The sequence below is a fragment of the Carassius auratus genome, unplaced genomic scaffold (assembly GCF_003368295.1).
Source record: "Carassius auratus strain Wakin unplaced genomic scaffold, ASM336829v1 scaf_tig00023288, whole genome shotgun sequence".
NCBI lineage: Eukaryota > Metazoa > Chordata > Actinopteri > Cypriniformes > Cyprinidae > Carassius > Carassius auratus.
In genome coordinates this window covers 580,297-597,500 of record NW_020525257.1, presented here as the reverse complement: position 1 = coordinate 597,500, position 17,204 = coordinate 580,297, and the positions used below count along the sequence as shown (strand labels likewise).

General features: G+C 34.8%; 1 protein-coding gene across 1 annotated transcript in view; it reads left to right on the top strand.

Annotated features, from left to right (window-relative positions):
• Positions 1–16,934, top strand: part of LOC113077850 (heparan sulfate glucosamine 3-O-sulfotransferase 1-like) — a 44,730-nt gene extending 27,796 nt beyond the window's left edge. The window contains exon 2 of the mRNA XM_026250118.1: positions 15,350–16,934. Coding sequence (XP_026105903.1) covers positions 15,466–16,395 — 930 coding nt within the window. The 5' untranslated portion in view covers positions 15,350–15,465 and the 3' untranslated portion in view covers positions 16,396–16,934. The remainder of the gene's footprint in view (positions 1–15,349) is intronic.
• Positions 16,935–17,204: the final 270 nt, after the last annotated feature.

Genomic DNA, 17,204 nt, shown 5'->3' with positions numbered 1-17,204 from the left:
ACCCTTGAACCTACTACTTATTGATTACCAGGCTAGAAAGTTAATTCATTAGAATTTGATCATTTAATTTGATTATTTAATTCATAAAATATAATCATATTATTATTGTTGTTATATTCTAAGTATTTTATATTGTATTTTTATATTTTTAAATTATGTACCATAAAATGACATAATTATTTTATATCACAATATATGATATTTCTATATTACATTTTTATGTGTAGAATCATTTTATATCTTTAATGTAATAAATATACAATATAGTTATGAATATGATAATTATTATGTATTATAATGTTATTTTGTAAAAAAAGAAAAATTATTATTATCATTATTGTTATTGTTCTTCTAAATAATAATTGTATATTTTCTTTAAAAAGTACAATATAATGATGAAAGTATTATTTTTAGATTTATATTGTATTACATTTGTATATAATTAAGAACTACATAATTATTATATATATATATATATATATATAAAACATTTTTTTGGCATGAATATATATATATATATAATTATTATTATAATTTTTTTGGGGGGGGGCATGAATTCTTCCAGTCTGTAGACTCAGTCACCATTGGCAGGTGAAACAAACTCAATTCGCTGCCCTACACTCCCTCGCAGCTCAAATACTGAACACGTCGCGTCTCTTTTCCTCCGAGGCAAGCTTTGTTTACAGCACTGATGAATTCAGAGCGTCAGTGATGGATCTGTCCCATCGGCTGGCAGTCGCGTCCCTCACAGACGGCTCCGGCTCTGCTAGCTTTATCTGTAGCCTTTATTGAGTACATATTTACGAGTGCGGCTCCAGCTAGAATAGAGGTGGGTTTGCAGGACGCCTGAGCAAACACAAGCGCCGGAAACTGTGTTAGTGACACATTAATGCCTGTATCTGTGTGATCCCAGCTGCAAAGATCTGCACAATATCAAACAATCACATCTCACGGGACACAACGCTCCGAAACGCATTCATCCTTCTCTAACACTGTGTGTTCACTTAAGCGTAATTGCGTCCTCTGAGCAAATATTTCACACATTTATGACTTCATTTGCCAGTATCCCTTGAAATTTGGCACTTTTGATTTGCCATTGAAAGCTGAACTGGCTCAGTGGTAAAGCATTGTGTTAGCAGCGCAAAAGGTTGTGGGTTCAATTCCCAGGGGATACAGGAAAAAATTATAATTACAGTGTGAATGCATGTAAAGTCGCTTTGGATAAAAGCGTCTGCTAAATGAAAGCGAATGTAAACACTGAAAACCCATCTGTTTTCTGTCATTAAATCTGCAGTTTAGATCAAAAGTTTAGAATTAGTTTCAGAATCTGCTAAATGTTAATTATTTTACTAAAATGAGAGGGGTCATACAAAATGCATGTTATTGTTCATTTAGGACTGACCTGAATAAGATATTTCACTTAAAATATGTTTAAAAACCAATAGGTGAATTTATAAAAATGACCCTGTTCAAAAGTTTACATCCCCTTCATTCTTAATAGCTTCTTAATAGTTAGCTGCTGTTTCCTTTTTTTATTTTTTAAGTGATGGTTGTTCATGAATCCATTGTTTCTTCTGAACAGTTAAAATTCCTGCTGTTCTTCAGAAAAATCCTCCAGCTTCCACAAATTCTTTAGTTTTCCAGCATTTTTGTGTATTTTAACCCTTTCCAGCACTGACTGTATGATCTTGAGATCGATCTTTTCACACTGAAGACAACTGAGGGACTCATATGCAACTAATACAGAAGGTTCAAACACTCACTGATGCTCCAGAAGAAAAAAAAAAAAAGAAAAAAAAAAAAACATGCTTTTAAGAGCCGGGGGGGGGGGGGTTAAAACTTTTGAACCGAATGGAGATGTATAATAAAAAAAATATTTTGCCTTAATATCAAGAAGACGACAAAAGTTAAATTTACCCTGATCTTCAAATTGAAAACGTTTTCACCCCCCCCCCAATAGTTGCACATGAGTCCCTCAGTTGTCCTCACTGTGTGTACTATCACCCTCATTGGGACTCATCAAAAATTTACACCTCACAGCTATTTATCTGAAGCAGCTCTAGTTTTTATTCAGTCAAGTCATTCATTCATTATGCATGTGTCTATGTGTGTGTGTGTGTGTGTGTGTGTGTGTGTGTGTGTGGCAGAATGAGAGAGAAATGGACTGAATGAGTGAGAAAACGATAAGAAACGACTGTTTAAAGAGAGACGAACGAGATGCTAAATGTGCAATTATGGAAACCTGAGCAGTGCTAATCATTTCCTTCTGAACTAGAGGCGATTCAAAGACGAACCGTGTTTCCTGAAGATAATGTGAGCAGCGTGAGCCTGAAGAATAGCTCTCCAAGTGAAAAAGTGTGAATCTCAGGAAAAAACAACATTATTTAAACCAATTTGTAGTCTGGTAGTCATCCTGTTGCAAAGACTCCCAGCTTAAAATCTGAAAATGCAGCTGTGTGTTTTCATTTACATTTGTTGTAGATATCATTTTTACTTAGAAATTGCTAGTAAATTTGACAAATAAATGCAGAGAAATGACAAGTGACACTGAATTAAGAAATGTTGAGGTAGAAAGAATGAAATAGTATATTCTTATAAAACCTACTGCAATAATCTGTTTTACACAAACACACACACAAAAAAAATTATGGTGAGGAAAGACAAAAATAGTATTTAATAAATATCTGTAAAATATATTACTTTTTTTATTAAACTAACTGATTTTAATGTATTGTTTTAAATATTTTTTAAACATTATTTAGTTTATATTTTTTTGTTTTATTTATTTATTTTGAATTGTGATGACAACTTTTTTTTGTCTTTAGCACAAACATTATATAAATTACATGCAGAAGTTTAGATGGTTTGTTCACTTGCTGTAGTAGTAGTAGTAGTAATAATAATAATAATAATAATAATATGCAAATTGCTAAATGCAAAAATACAGTATAATGGTCAGATTTTCTTTTATTCATTCATTAATGTTAATGTTGCAAGTATATTTTGGACAATGTTTTCAAAGTTATAATAATAGTAATCATAATATGATAAATTATACATAATGCAATACAGTTTCATGATTGGTAATATGTATTTATAATGTAATTTAATTGAGTTAATCAGTTTAATGAATTAATTAATCAGTATGTCTTTTTTTCCCAATTCAACTCTCATCGGTAGGTTTGGAGAAAAAAAAACAATTATATTTAGCGTAGTATAATAATATATATTGTATACTATATAATAATATCATTGTAATATAAAGTATAATAATGTTTTCCTGTCGTAGTAATAATTAGTTACATATATTTTAAATAACAATATTTATTCAGTTAATTACTTATCCTTCTTTTTTTTTTGCACATATCCTGCAGGATAAATGACGTGCTCAAGAGGTTTTGTTCAAATCATTAGCATTAACTATGAACAATAATAATAGTGATGTTTGCATATCGAGGGAGATAATGTAATTTCCTAGTGCACTCGAGCTAATTAAACGACGGAGCACAGAGCATGCTGCATGTCTGGAAGAGAGATAGTTTAATCGGAAAGCAAAGAGCGCCGAGGCATTTTCTGATGTTTGCAGATGCTGGCGTTTGTTCTTCCTCATGCAGATAGTCGTTTAGCCTCTCGTCTGTTTTCCAGCGCAGCAGAGATGCTGTTAAACCAGCAGAAGTGTTTCAAAGCAGATTCTCCTCCTCAGAACTGACCAGGAAAGCACTAGGAGATGTTTCCAGCACGGACGGTTTAACTGATTTGACGTGTGATCGCGCTGGAGACGAGCCGAGGTGTTTTGTTTGAGGGTTTTCACTCGTCTTCCTTTGGGGAAACGGCCCGTCGCTCAAGATTAGCCTCGTGTGCATCGTGTCGGAAGTGATGGAGTCCCAAAGCTCACTTCACAGACTGCACTAGATACGCCGTTCCTGCATCATCTAGATCCAAAGAGTTCGTGTTTAATGTAATGGTAATTTAGTGCATGCCTTACAATTCAGCCAATACGAGGAATCTGATCTAGTTTTCTAGTTGCTCGTGCATGCTTGGAGACTGAGACCCTGGCATCACTGGGGTTTATCGCAGGAGGTTTCGGAGTGTGTTGTGCCCCGTCCTGAGTGTTTGGATCCTGCCGGGTTGATGAGTGGCGTATTGTAGCGCTGCTGGAGTCACAAACGTCTGCTTAATTAACAGAGCAGCCCTCATGATCAGCTCCAGTGATAAACACAGCAGCTGACGTCTTCATTAACCCTAATGAGGAGCAGAGTACGATCTGAACCCATCAGGAACATCACAAGAAGGGTTTGAAAAAAAAAAAAAAAAAACATTAAAAAAATTAATAATAATAATAAAAAAAAATCCCAAGGACAAAACTATTTATTTTTGATTAATAAAAATTGCAAAATGCAAAATACAGTTTCGTGGTCATTATAAAATATTTGGTACTTAATATTTTTGTATTTATATTTATTAAAATATAATAAAATTTATTATTTATATTATTTTTACTTTTTTTTCAGAATGGAAGAATTAATCTTCCATTAGTAGTTGTGGCAAGAAAATATTAATTTTGGACCCTGATTTTAAAATAATAATAATAATAATATGCAAAATGCAAAATACTATTTCATGGTCAGTAATAAATATAGTATTTAGTATATATATATATATATATAATTTTAAACCATCATAATAACATATTTTACTCTTTTTATCATCAATCGACAGCTTCATGCTTTCAATAGATAATTACATTTTAATGCACAAATCTTAAAACCCTTACTTTGACGTTTTTCTGAATGACATACATCGAGAAAAAGATTTTGGACATTGGAAATGTATTCATTTTTATTTTTATAACATGAATAAGTTACTCTCAGTAAGCCCAGGAAGAATAATAAAGTTAACAGAGGTCAATTCTGAAGCTTTTACAGCCACAAAACAGTTGAACAAGCCTGATGAATCTCATCTCCTGTCCTGTTTTTTATATTTTCTCTGTCTTCCAGCTTGTAATGCAGGCAGTGGGATTGAATCCCGTGACTTATTCCCAAAATAACTGAATAATATCCGTCTCTCTTCACCATGGCTAACTTTCACACGTTTCCTGGCTCATACCTGCCTGATTCTTCATCAGCGCTCGCAGTCTTATTGCTCGCACATCTCTTGTGCATTTCTCCTTGTTTAAGCGTGTTATTGCCCACGTGAGCCTCATAACTGCTTTTATGAAATGACACAGTCTTTGTATTGTTCTGACACGTCCCTCGCTCTGTCTCCGAATGCAACAGTAATTGATTTGCCTCCATATGTGCAGCATACAGATGCAGATATATCGTCTCGGCAGGTGCATAAATCTTTTTGGGTGCATTTAAATGTAATATTTCGGCTTGAACTTCTCGTCACCTGGAGAACACAATGGCAATTACAGAGCGTCTGGAGATGAAGCTTGCTAACAGGTCTCACCTTCTCCACACACACACACACACACACACACTTTAATACGTTTGGTCCCTCCCGAGTGTGGCAATGCAGGATAGACAGTTTGCAATTCAAATGAAAAATGCTATTTTCACCACAGCTGTATTTTATATTTGCCCTCAAACCATTTCAGCAGAGGAAAACCAATTACTTGAGCTGCTGAAAAATAATGCAAAGCCTAATAAAAAATGTAAATTCATTTGGCAGGTTTGCTGCCCAAGTGGAGCTTTTTCCTGTAAAATCAAATCTAGCATTTCCAGACATCAAACACGAAAACTGTTGCAAAAAGTAGAAAAAAAACCCTGTTTAGAGCCGAACTGTAATGCTGCATTTACAATCTATTGGAATTAACATAATTATGCATTTGCAGTCATGCATTTAGCAAATAATTGTATTCAAAGTGACTTTCAAGCTACACCTTATCATTAAATTCATGCATGTATGATATGGTGAATCTATATTGATACTAAAATCCTAGTTCTCATGCATGCAGTGTCTTTTTATGCTTATTTAGATTGTGTTGTTAGATAAACTGCATCCTGATGTCAAACGTCTAGTGCAATCCGGTTTAAGATCAGAAGTAGTCCAGCAATCCAGAATGCACTGCAATCAGGAAAATATTCTATGAAAGAGAATATAAATATGATTATATTTCATTCAATACTGAGAAAAGTGATCTCTAGTTGTTTAATCTGATTATAAATTGACTAATTTATTCATTGTTTGTGTGTAGTGCACTTTAAGAAGGAATTCAGAGGAAATATGACCAATTATTTAAATAAGTGCATTTTTGTAAGTTAATGCATTGATTTAAATAAAGTTGCAAATATTATATTTATGAGTTGTTGACAAAATGTTGATTATTAAATATTGTGTGTCATTTAAATGCTTTTTTAATTGCGTTTTCTTAATGAGAAAAATTGGGCAGTGGATTTCTAATTCCCAGCATGCTTTGCATATAATTGGATAAAGAGAATAAATATTGAAATTATTAGTTATTTTAGATGTGTTGTTTTTACACTAATGTCAGTGATAATGACTGAATGAATAATTTTTAATGATGCACTACTTTTTTGTATGTTTTTTGTAGGCAAATGTATGTTTTTAGAGGATTTATAGATTTGTGTTATCTTAGCAATATCCTAGCATCAATCTCTTCTTCATGAGTTTGGCTAATTTCAAAGGCAGCATCAATCCTGGATTTCTTGTACATGCATCGGGATAAAACAAACATGCAATAATTAAATATATTTAATAAGACAAATATCAGTATTACAGTATAACTCATTCCTGCCACACACATATAATTTTTTGTGACTCAATTATGTCGTAATAACGAGATGTTATGTAATTAAAATTTCCTTCATTTCACTTTTGTTGTGAAAAGGGCTTTTACATTTGTAAAATAACTTTTTATATTAAAAAACAAACAAGTAAGCCCTGCCCAGATCTAAAAAGTAACTCAAACGTAACGTTATATATTACTTTCCATAAAAACATAATTAGTTACTTTTTTTAGGGAGTAGCGCAATATTGTAATAAATTACTTTTATGAGTAACTTTCCCAAACACTGTTGATAACAGAAAATGGGTGAGTTGAAACACATTTCTTTATATATTTGCTTATATTTCATTCAATATACATACAATTTAAGTCAAGACACTACAGGTAAAAAAATACATACATACATATATATATATTCTTTTTCATGCATTGGATAATTTAGGGCTTTTTGGCTTTTTATAATGTGTTGTTTAGGACTAGTGGAAAGAAAATATCCAAAATGCACTATTTTATTTTATTTTATTTTATTTTATTTTATTTTATTTTATTTTATTTTATTTTATTTTATTTTATTTTATTTTATTTTATTTTATTTTATTTTATTTTATTTTATTTTATTTTATTTTATTTTATTTTATTTTATTTTATTTTATTTTATTTTATTTTATTGCTGTTGACTGTATTTTTCTATGGAATCCCATTCATGCCACTGAACATTTTGCAATTCTGAACATTAAAAAAATAAAACAAGGTAATTGCAAATTTATATCTCACAAATCTGACTTTAGAAAATGCAATTTATATATTTTTTTTTATTTATTTATTAATATAGTTTATATCACAGATTATTTATTTATTTTATTTTATTTATTTATTTATTATTTTATATCACGAAATTATTATATCACGAAAGTCAGAATTGCTTTTAGATAAAACGCCTCATTTACCTTGTTTTATTTATTTTTCTAAAAACCTTTTACTCTTGTATGTCAACAAAGAATTTGGAGTTTGGGCTCATCCAGTGTTCAGATTTCTGTTCTGTTGCAGTAAACAAATTAGGGCATGTTTAATCAGATAAAGATTGATTTCAAGTTATAATGCAAAAAAAAAAAAAAAAAAAATTAATTTAATCAGAGTTATGGTGATTTTTTTTTTTTTTTTTTATACCCTGTTCACCCTAATCTAATTTCAAATAAACTATTTTGCTCAATATTCATGTCCAGCCTGGAGTCAAGAGTAACTGAGTCTCCTTTGACTGGCTTGTTTATTGTGAGGGAGTTCTCTTGGTTTTGAAGCAGAGGTTTAGTCTCTGTCCTGAAAAGCTCTTCAGTCTCTGTAGAGGAATCCTCTGGGATTGTTTGAAAGCCTGTTTCCCAAAAGCACTGTCTTCTTCCTCAAACGAACCATGGGTGCAGTTCTCTCGGAGCAAGCCTCCAAACACTTGAGCTGCATCTCTCAGGATACGCTCTTATCGCTCTGTTTCAAGGTGAGCTGTGAATTGTTGCAATGATGGTTTCATGCGGTCAGATATTTGTGTTATGAGTGAGAGATTTAACCGGCCTTCTGATCCGAGAAACGAGAGAAACACTGTCTTATGAGGGAAAGATACAGCATATCTTTCTGTACAGCATACAATGTTTGAAGGCTGTGAAAGTGTGAACTACAACTGTCCAGAAAGACAAAGAACAGAGCAGAAAAGTGTGAGAATCTCACAGCGCCTGTCAAGAACGGGTCCGAGTTATATTCACCCCGAAATCAAAGAAGTGAAATGCTATTTTTTTTGCATAAAGAGCATGAATTGCAGCCGACAGGGATCACAGTTCTCCAGTTTCTCGCTGATATAAGATTAAAAAACACATGCACTGAAGAGATATGTAGATGGTTGATCATCTGCATGAAAAAATGTCAAGCTTTGCAAAATATATCAGTTGTATTTCATGATAAACAGCTTTGACATTATGCAAGCTGGCAATAGAAAAACTGTTCTGAAAAATCGTTAGACTATTAATCTTGAATATTTAATAAAAGCAAATGATAAAGGCACATGACACTTGCTGAAAAAAAGGGTTCAGTCAATTTTTCTTTTCTTTTGGCTTTTATTGATTGCATTTATGGACTGTTTGAACATTATTTTACAAATGTTTTTAAATTAAAGTTTCATACATTTTAACAACCCTCTCCCCATAAAAGCCAAAAAAAAAAGAAATATATATTATACATTTTTATATTATTTAATAATTTTCTTTCTTATGTTTTTAGTTGATGTATATATATATATATATATATATATATATATATGTGTGTGTGTGTGTGTGTGTGTGTGTGTGAGTGTGTGTGTGTGTGTTTTTGTATGAGTGTGTGTGAGAGTGTGTGTGTGTGTGTGTGAGAGAGAGAGTGTGTGAGTGTGTGCGTGAGTGTGTGTGCGAGTGCTTGTATGTGCATGCATGTGTGTGTGTGTGTGTGTGTGTGAATCAGATATCGTGTGTAAATTTCATTTAATTTCTGGTGGATTTAATTTCTAGTTTATAATCAACATGGTTTTGCTCCAAATTAGGTTTAATTTTTGTTCAGTTATTTTTAATAAACTGTATTTATTTATTCGTGCAATTATTATTACATTATTATTTTTTATTAATCTTTATTATTTAATAATGCTCTTTTTAATGTTCCCTCAAAATATGCCCAATTTTTGTATTTCTGTTTTCAAGTTCAAGTACAGTATATATATGTGTGTGTGTGTGTGTGGGCATGTTTTTGTGACATATCAGGACACAACTCTGTATAATGACATGGGTATGACACAGGTATTACAAGGAGAGGGAGACTTATGAGGACATAACCCATGTCCCCATTTTTCAAAACACTTATAAATCATACAGAATGAGTTTTTTTGAGAAAGTAAAAATGCACAAAGTTTCCTGTGAGGGTTAGGGTTAGGTGTAGGGTTGGTGAAGGGACATAGAATATACAGTTTCTACAGTATAAAAACCATTACACCTATGGGATGAACACACTTTACACAAAAACAAACATGAGTGTTTGTGTGTGTGTGTGTGTGTGTGTGTGTGTGTGTGTGTGTGTGTGTGTTTTTATCATTTTTATTAAATCAATGTCAGATTAGCTTCCAATCAATGGCTTCATTTTTGTGCAAAAAATATATATATATATCCATTGTTTTTAGTTGAAATGTGCCCTCAAAATATGAACAGAGGTGTTATGACAGAGAAGATCTTGAGAGGCTCTCTGTTTGTGTGAGTGACAGAAAGAGTGCAGGAGTAAACAGAGCAGAGAGAGTGAGAGCGAGGACATGTGAGGATTGATTTCACACGAGAGGATATCCCATCATCCCTTCTGATCAGGATTAGATCACCGCATCATAATCTAGCGCTGGATCAGCATCATCCCATCGGCCTTCAGCTGCTTCTCACACACTGAAGCAGTCGTGAGAGAGTGAACACACACTTTAACACCCACTCTACTTATATATATATATAAAGATTGGAGTAACGTTCACCTAATCTCACTGTGACCGTAATGTGAAGGTTTACTGCCTTTAAACTTCAAATTTGCTGAAACATTTAGATAATCTAAAAAATAAATAAAAAAAACGTTCCCCCTGGACTTTTAGTGAGCAATTTAGAAGAGTTGATTATCTTTTATGAAATCAGTTCCAGACTTTGGATTCGATCCTTGATTCTCAATGCCTCAGAACTGACTGTTTTGAAGGAACTGAATAAATCTCAGTTTCAGATGCCATGGAAGCTAATCTTTTTTATTAAGGTGATTCTCCACCCAAAGAAGAACTGTTTTGGTTTCTCCAAAGAACCTTTCAGAGGTCAGTTCTTAAAATAACCATTTTAATTATTAGTGGGAAAAATAATTCCCATTTTCAGCCTTTGAAATAGATTCTTTTTGGAATCAGTTCCCAACCCTAAAAAAGAGAAATTTTGTTTTGTGTGTGTGTGTGTGTGTGTTTAAAAAACATAAATAATAATAATAATAATATAGAGAGAAAGATTTCCCAAAATTTCCCAAAGATTTCCAAACTTTGGAATCGATTCTTGATTCCCAGTGCCAAGAAGAACAATCTTTGGTTTCCAAAATAATCTTTCAGAGATCAATTCTTAAAACACCATTTTTTTCCCCTTGGTGTGAAGAACATTTTTATCTTCTGAAAACATCTCATTCCTTTGATGGAATCGATTCCAGCATTTTAATTTGATTCTTGATTCCCAGTGCCTCGGAATTGAATCTTTTTGCAATCGATTCCCAGCCTCAAGAAGAACCCTTTTTGATTCCCCAAAGAACTTTTGGTCAACAAAGAACCTCTTTTTCTTTAATCACCCAAAGAGCTATGTTTCTCACTATAAAGAACCTTTTGTGCAGTGGATAGATTCATGGGATGCCAATAAAGAAAACCTCTAAACAATAGCGCAGTGGTTTTCCATCAGACCAGTGTCATGCTTGAGAACTGTGATGCTTCACCTCGTTCTCGGCTGTTAAAACAGTTGTGGGAAAAGAGCGCTGTATTATCAGGCTTCATTGGATTAATTATTGTTTTATGCTAATCTCTCTCAAATGAGGCTCTGCTAAGCATCCCGCTGCCTGCTGTTTCCATCTCGTCTTGAAGAAAGACTGGGTCCCAGAATACGGATGAGACGCAGAAACAGGCGTTTCGGGTAATTAGCGGCTCTTTGTGTCCCGTGGAGAGACCTGGAGCTCAACACACTGGTGCATTTATCACTAAACTTTAGATAGAGACCCATAGTGTGCGCAGACAGAGGAATATATCATCTTCTGTAAATAGAGGCAGCTGACAGAAGCAGAGAGCAGGAATCCTGCTATTTTAGGACTGTAATGCATGTTTAACACTGAATGTCTGGAAATGTCATTGTATTAGAAGTCAAACGCTGTGTATTAATGTTGAATACGAAGCGTCGATCTATGAATGATGCTTTCAGTTTTGACTCAAACTGGAAAAAAAACCGGCAACACAATGCATCTTTATTAAAACTTCCTGCTGATTTATAAAAATAATCTAATGTTACTTAATTTTATGATGCCGATAAAAAAGAAAAAAAAAAGTATCATTTGCACAGGAGTGGAAACATGTTCAAACATTCCATTTAATTTCAAAGAAGTTTAAAAAGTCAGTTATCTTTTCCCGCCAAATCTGTTATGTTCAGTCACTGTTTGAATGCAGGAAAAGCAGAAAACATTAGACTCTCACCTCCATTTTCTTCAGTCTCTCGCTGTATTTCAGGATCAGGCATCAAATAGTGTCATGCACGTGAAACTAGACTGAGAATGGGTCGAACAGCATGTAGACAGAATCATGTGTTTGTGGGGTTTTCTGCTGATGAAGAGCAGATTCCAGACTAATTCACCACACAAATAGTTCTCAGAGGCAAAAAAAAAGCTATGAAATGCATCATCAAGTGAATTTTTTGGAATCAGCAGATCAAAAGTAGTAAGAGACGAGTGTTGGATTGTATTCATTCTTTGCATTAGGTATAAGGCAGTGGCATTATTTGTGTAGAAGATAGCGTTTGGTCTGTATATAAATACTGCATCAGTAGACAGCAGCGCTTCTCAGACTCAGAGTCTCTGTGCTGGACTGACTGTCAGAGCTAAATTACCTCCATTATAATCATCTAAAGCGTCTGCACTGCGAGCGGTCGCTGGCTTTCTGTTTCTCACACTGCAGACACGTCCTCAGACACTTCATTTCATCTGTCCAAAAGCTTGCTTTGTTGACTGAATATTCAAAAGTGACAGTCAGGTTATGATGTTATTGGTTTACTTGTTTGTAGTAAAAAGTATCTTGTTTGTAATAATGATAATAATGAACATAGTTGTAATATTATGCATATGCATACAAAAGTTAGTCTCATACTTTTATAATGTGCATTTACATGCATTGCATTAAGCTTCTATGTATTTCCTGGAAATGCATTCCCATTGAAAGAGAAGGTAAATGACCTGTGTGGACTGGAAAGAAACGTTATTGCAAAGAAACTCTGCATAGGTCTCATGCTTTAGTATTTGGTATCTAATGCAATGATATTCAGACATTTCTAAGTGTTGAGATGTATTTTGGGGGGAATCACACACTTCTGTGCCGTCCAGAGTCCTGCAGGGCTTGCGATCACTGGTTTCAGAGGTTTTGTTGCATGTGAGCCGCAGTGTCACTCTCTGAGCTCACGGGAAGAAGATGTGAATAAGAGGAGAGAGATGGGAAGCGGTTTGTGGCAGTGGAAGAGAGAAAATATAGTTTTCACTGTCACACAGTTGAGCTGCTTCTATACAGGAGGCTTACAATGCCCTAAAGCTAAGAAACCTATAAAAACTGGCTTATTTTCCCAAAAAAACACATATAATTTTTTATTTCAATCCATGTTTTCTGTTTTTATTATTTATTTTTTTATTTATTTATTTTTTTTTTTTACTTACTGTTTAAATATATTTTAATAATAAAAATGATGTTAAATCAATTAAATATAAAAATAATATATATATATTATTTTATTTATTTATTTATTTATTTGGTATCCATTTTTAATGTTTTAATTTATTTAGATTTTTTTTCTTTTCCATTAATAAGGATGTCTAATCTATTGAATTCACAAAACCTTTACAATTTAATGATTTAATAAAATTTTAACAATAAAATGGCCATTTGAAATGTTATTTATTTTCATAAATTCTGATGTCCATTAAATTTTTTCTGGATTCTCTGTCTCTTATCAAAAAAGTTAGGAGTCAAATTATTGCATAAAACTCACAATTTAACTAATCTTTTAATATGTAGTCAAATGAAATTGGATCAATTCCTTAAACTTTTTTTGGCAAAGTGCTGAACATGCTTACAGTTTAAATTAAGAGTTTATCAAAAAATGTGCAATTTACGGCCATAAAGATAATCAAAGAACGAAAAAATAACCCCCTTGGGCCCTAGAAAGCGCTTGTTTGTAGTTATCACTAAGGCGTTTCTTGCAGGTCACATTTCACCCTTTGCGAGGAAACCAATCGTAATAAACCTAATGATTCAAATGTGATGAATATCTGCTTGACTGGAGTGAGTGGAGTTTGGATAAAGTGCTCTGAGAGCTGAAATCAAGTCATGTAATGGTGTCTCATGAGAGCGTGCAGATGGCTGTAATCTGTAATAGAGTTATACACTTTAATCAGTTTGGAGAGCGGTGGTAAATGCCACCGAAGTGACCTTTATCTGGAGGAATATTGTGACTGGAGGCTCAGCTGTTTGGTCTGAGTAAGAAGCTCTGTTAACTGTGTCTCTGTTTGCTCCGCTCGGGAATTTGATGAAGCGTAAAGGTCAGAAGATGTTGTGAATTCACACATTTGCATGGGATACTTGAAGATCCCTTGAACTCAATCAGCGAGGATCTTTCCGCTCTTCGACTTTGGCCTTGGCTCTTCTTCAAATGTGCTGAAGCGATAAAAGAATCAGCTTTAGTGAACCGAAACACGTCTCCGCTGCTGCACAGTTAGTATTGTATTGTTAGTGCTTTGTTATCTCCTATAACACAGCCGTGTAGGTTTAAATGTGACCTGAGAAAGGACGGCAGTGGATTGAATTCAAGGTAGCACTGGGTAATTTTGTGCCAAGTGTTTCTCCTGTGTAGAAATGCAATGCATTTTTATAAACACAGCAACCCTTTCCATATTATCAAATTGCTTACTGTGTTCTGAGGTTTTTTTTACAGCCATTATGACTGGAATTCAATAATATTGCATGCAGTGTCTGTTTGGCCACATATAAAACCAATTTAACTGGCATGGATTTATGAGATATTTGGAGGAATCGCAGTTATTTATTTTCTCAGGAGGGTCTTTAGATGATTTATGCCATTTTTTGGCAGCCTAGGACGAGATTTAAAAACAAAGAGAGGAAAAAAGGTTTTATTGGGAAATTGTAAATATAACATTGAAAAATTATTTTGAAATCAACATCAACTTCATTGTGATTTAGCACAAGATTATTAAAAGCAAAACAAGACAAGAAAAGGGAAAAAAATATTTTAATATTTTTATGTTTTGATTTTTATTAATAATTTAGTTACTTATTTATATAGCTTTATTTTTATTTCAGTTTCTGGATTCTGGATTTAGTACTTAAAATGTATTTATTTCAGTTCGTCGCCAAAATATTTCTAATTTTCATATTTTACGTTTTTAATTTACTATTTATTTCATTCTTTATTTTATTCAGCTTCATATCAATTCAATATAGTTTCATTTTAAGTCAGTTTATTATGTGCTTTTGTCATGATTATTAGTTTCTACTGCATCCATCGAAGCCATCTACCGTAATTTTTGTTTTGTTTATGTTACTGAATATGATCTAGATGTAATATTTGATCAAAATGTGTTTTATTTTTCAGTTTTTGCTCAAAATGTTACCTACCTACATTCCAGTGTTGATAAAAATAAAAACAATGCTTAACTAGACTAAAACTGATTTATTTATTTTGATATATTGCATGTTTAGATATTCAACCACAAAATATTCAAATCGGGCAATGCGATTTGAGTCAAGTAGACTGATCAGTCCTTCTTTTCTCTTGTGTTCTCCAGATGTGCTGTGGTCCGGTGGCTTTACCTCGTCCTTGAGCTCCTCCAGCTTGAGTTTGTGAAACTCCTTCAACACTGACCGCCGCCGTTCTTCCTCTTTATCTCTTCTCGCGCTCTCCATGGCTAATCTTCTGAGCTGTGTTTTGTTCCTGTCTCTCCGGACATATGCCGCCCCGCCGGAGTACATCCAAGTGTGGCCCGGCGGCTCGACACCAACCCCGGGAGATCTGGACAACGGTACGGTTGGCCCTTCTTTAGTTCCCCCTCCAGGAACAAGCAAACACGCTCCGCACAGCATCATCATCGGCGTGCGGAAAGGAGGCACCAGAGCGTTGCTGGAAATGCTGGATATCCACCCAGAAGTAGCAGCGGCGGCCACCGAAGTCCACTTCTTCGACTGGGACGAGAACTACGCCAAAGGCTTCGAATGGTACCGGGACCAAATGCCCTATTCGTACCCAAATCAGATCACCATTGAAAAGACTCCAGGGTATTTCACGTCTCCGGTGGCGCCTGCGCGGATCCACGCCATGAACTCTTCTATCAGACTCTTGCTGATCTTGAGAGACCCGACGGAGAGAGTCATATCGGACTATACGCAAGTCTACTTCAACCGCTTGGAGAACCACAAACCCGTACAAGCCATCGAGAACATGCTAGTCAAGAACGGCGCTCTAAACACACGCTACAAAGCCATCCAGCGCAGTTTTTACGACGTGCACATGAGGAACTGGCTCCAACACTTTCCTCTGGAGCAGATCCACATTGTGGACGGGGATACGCTGATCCACGATCCCTTACCAGAGCTCCAGCGAGTCGAACGCTTCTTGCATCTGCCGCCACGGATCGTGGCGTCCAACTTCTATTTTAACCAGACCAAAGGCTTCTACTGCATTCGCAGCGATGGCCATGAGCGATGCCTGCACGAGTCCAAAGGACGGCCGCATCCACCCGTTAACAGCACTGTTCTGCGACAGCTGCGCTCGTATTTGCGCCAACACAATCGGAACTTCTTTCAGCTCATTGGACGTACTTTTAACTGGCAGTAGTGGGAGGGGCTGGAATTAGCCAGTCACAGCCTAACTGGGGGGCTGATTGACAGCTGATGCACCGAACAAACCACTCCCCCATGGACACGCCTCATAAAGGCCCAGTTCACCCCAAAATGAAAATTCTGTCATTAATTACTCACGCTCCTGTCGTTCAAAACCCGTAAGACCTTCGTTCATCTCCGGAACACAAATTAAGATATTTTCGATGAAATCTGAGCGTTTTCTGACCCTCCCATCGACAGCATGTTTCCAGACTCAGAAGCGACAAAAAAAACTCAACTTCAGTTTTTTGTTTTTTGAGAAAACAAATGTTTTATTTGTGCAAAAATAATAACTTTATTCAACAATTCCTCTCCCCTGAGTTACATCAGCTGTCATTTTGGAGAGTACCGAAGAACCTAATGAATGTAATCAGCGTTGTTTACGTTTGAGGGGGAAAGCGCGAGCATTAACATTATCAACTTAATCAGTGTTGTTTACGCATCGGGGAAAAATATGTATGGGTTGTGATACTCTCCAAAATGGCGGAAGACGACTCGGGGAACTCGGGGAACAAGATTTGTTGAATAAAGTAGTTATTTTTGTTTTATTTGCCAACAAAATGTATTCTCGTAGCTTCACAAAATTGAAGTTGAGCCACTGATGTCACATGGACTGTTTTAAAGATTTCCGACGTTTGGGAACATAAGAGTTGTGTTGCTCTCTATGCAGGGTCTCAGACCTCTCAGAAATATATTCATGTCCTGAAGATAAACGAAGGTCTTACGGGTTTGGAACGACATGAGGGTGAGTAATTAATGACGGAA